General features: G+C 39.0%; 1 protein-coding gene across 1 annotated transcript; it reads left to right on the plus strand.

Annotated features, from left to right (window-relative positions):
- Positions 1 to 200: 200 nt before the first annotated feature.
- On the plus strand, positions 201 to 1305 carry LOC137622554 (uncharacterized). Its single transcript, XM_068353157.1, has 2 exons — positions 201 to 383; positions 643 to 1305. Exons 1-2 carry the CDS (start codon positions 201 to 203, stop codon positions 1303 to 1305), a joined length of 846 nt encoding a protein of 281 aa, XP_068209258.1.
- The last annotated feature ends 724 nt before the right edge of the window (positions 1306 to 2029 follow it).

The raw sequence follows: 2029 nt of genomic DNA on the forward strand, positions 1-2029 counted from the left end.
ACTGGAAAGTTCAAGAGTTGTGTTTTGTAGGTGAAAAGACTAATTGATAGAATAATGCGTATGAAACTAGAATGGGATGGAGAAACACTAAATGTTATAAGTGTGCATGCACCTCAGACAGGTTGTCCAGAAGAGGAAATAGACGATTTGGGAGATAGCTGGATAAGGAAATGATTAACATACCAAATGAAGAACTCTTAATGATAGGAGGAGACCTAAATGGCCATGTAGGGAAAACTAGCCAGGGACTGGAAAGAATAAATGGAGGATGGGCTTTGGGCGATCGGAGTCAAGATGGTGAAAGGGTTATGGACTTTACTGTATCGTTTGATATGGGAGTACTCAACACTTTCTTTAAAAAACAGCCAAAATTATCCTACAACGTATAAAAGTGGTGGGTATGAATCCCAAATGATTTTGTATTAGGTAGAAGGGTACATCTAGAAGAGATAAGAAACTGTAAAATATTCCCAGGAGAAGCTGTAACTCCCCAGCATAGACTCTTGACAGTAGATTGGGATAGGAAGAGAACAATAAGAGGTAGGCAAGAGATGATTCCAAAGATAACATGGTGGAAGCTGAAAGTACCAGAATGTAGGGATACATTCATAGAGAGGATTTTTAGTCGAGCTTGGCACCTAGGATTATGAAGATGTAGAAGAGTGGTGGGAACGGAACAACAATATTTTGAAAAGAGTTGGCAGAGAGGTTTTAGGGCTGTCAACAGGAAAAGGGCCAAAAGACAAAGAAACTTGGTGGTGGGGTAATTATGGACAAGAAGAAATAAAGATAAAGATAAATGCAAAGAAAAGGTATGATGAAACAGGTACTGAAGAAGATAAGGAGAGAAGTAGACTAGCAAAGAAAGAAACAAAAGTGGCGGTGGTGCAGTCAAAACAGCAAGAATTGCATAATGTATATGAAGATTTGGACACAAAGGAGGGTCAAAAGAAGATTTTCAAGACTGCTAAAGGAAGAAATAAAGCGACCAAAGATATTACCCACATTAAGCAGACAAAGAAGGAGGATGGAGTGGATATGTGTAGCTCAAGTATTATAAAAGGAGGGTGGAAGCAATATTTTGAAAGATTGCTAAATGAAGGAAATCCGAGATCTATAATTGCAGATGGAAATCCAAATTTAGGAATGGTAAGAGATATAGATAGAGAAGAAATTAAGGTTGCCTTCAGTAAGATGAAAAAGAGAATAGCTACGGGACCTGATGAGATCCCAGTGGAAGTCTGGAAATGCTTGGGGGAATTTGGAGTGGATATGCTGTGGGATCTGATGAAAAAGATACTCTAGAAAGAAAAGATGCCCAGAATGTGGAGGAATAGTTTTTTAATACCCATAATTAAAGAAAAGGGGGATGTATAAAATTGTAATAATTATAGAGCAATCAAACTCCTCCCACATAATATGAAGCTTTGGGAAAGGATTATAGAGACCAAGATTGGGGAAGAGCAGTTAGGATTTATGCCAGGCAGAAGCATGATGGATGCAATGTTTGCACTACAGCAGTTGATGGAAAAATATAGAGAAGGCCAAAAGGAATTACATATAGTATTTATTGACTTAGAGAAGGCTTATGATAGAGTTCCACGGCAGGAGATATGGCCATGTTTGAGAGAGAGTGTAACACCAGAGAAATATGTTAGACTGAGTAGAGATATGTATGAAGGAGCAGGCACACAAATAAGAACGAGTGTTGGTTTTACAAAGACGTTTGAAGTGGGAGTTGTGTTACACCAGGGGTCATCATTAAGCCCCTAATTGTTTAATATAGTAATGGATGTAATTACTGAAAGAGTGAGAGAACAGTCACCATGGACCATGCTGTTTGCAGATGATATAGTTCTGTGTGATGAAACCAGAGAAGGATTGGAGGGGAAGCTGGAGAGATGGAGAGAGGAATTGGAGAGCAGAGGGCTAAAGATCAGCAGAACAAAAATAGAGTATGTGTTGCAGTACCTAGGGTCATATGTGGAGGAAACAGCAGAACTCTAAACGGAAGTGAACAGTAGAGTTC

This window comes from Palaemon carinicauda, chromosome 29 (genome assembly GCF_036898095.1).
Source record: "Palaemon carinicauda isolate YSFRI2023 chromosome 29, ASM3689809v2, whole genome shotgun sequence".
Lineage (NCBI taxonomy): Eukaryota > Metazoa > Arthropoda > Malacostraca > Decapoda > Palaemonidae > Palaemon > Palaemon carinicauda.

Bases quoted from the DNA above. Each gene is read 5' to 3' on its own strand.
- LOC137622554 (XM_068353157.1), top strand. From the start codon at position 201: ATGATAGGAGGAGACCTAAATGGCCATGTAGGGAAAACTAGCCAGGGA. The intron at 384-642 runs GTATAAAAGTGG...CTTGGCACCTAG, and splicing joins AGCCAAAATTATCCTACAAC to GATTATGAAGATGTAGAAGA.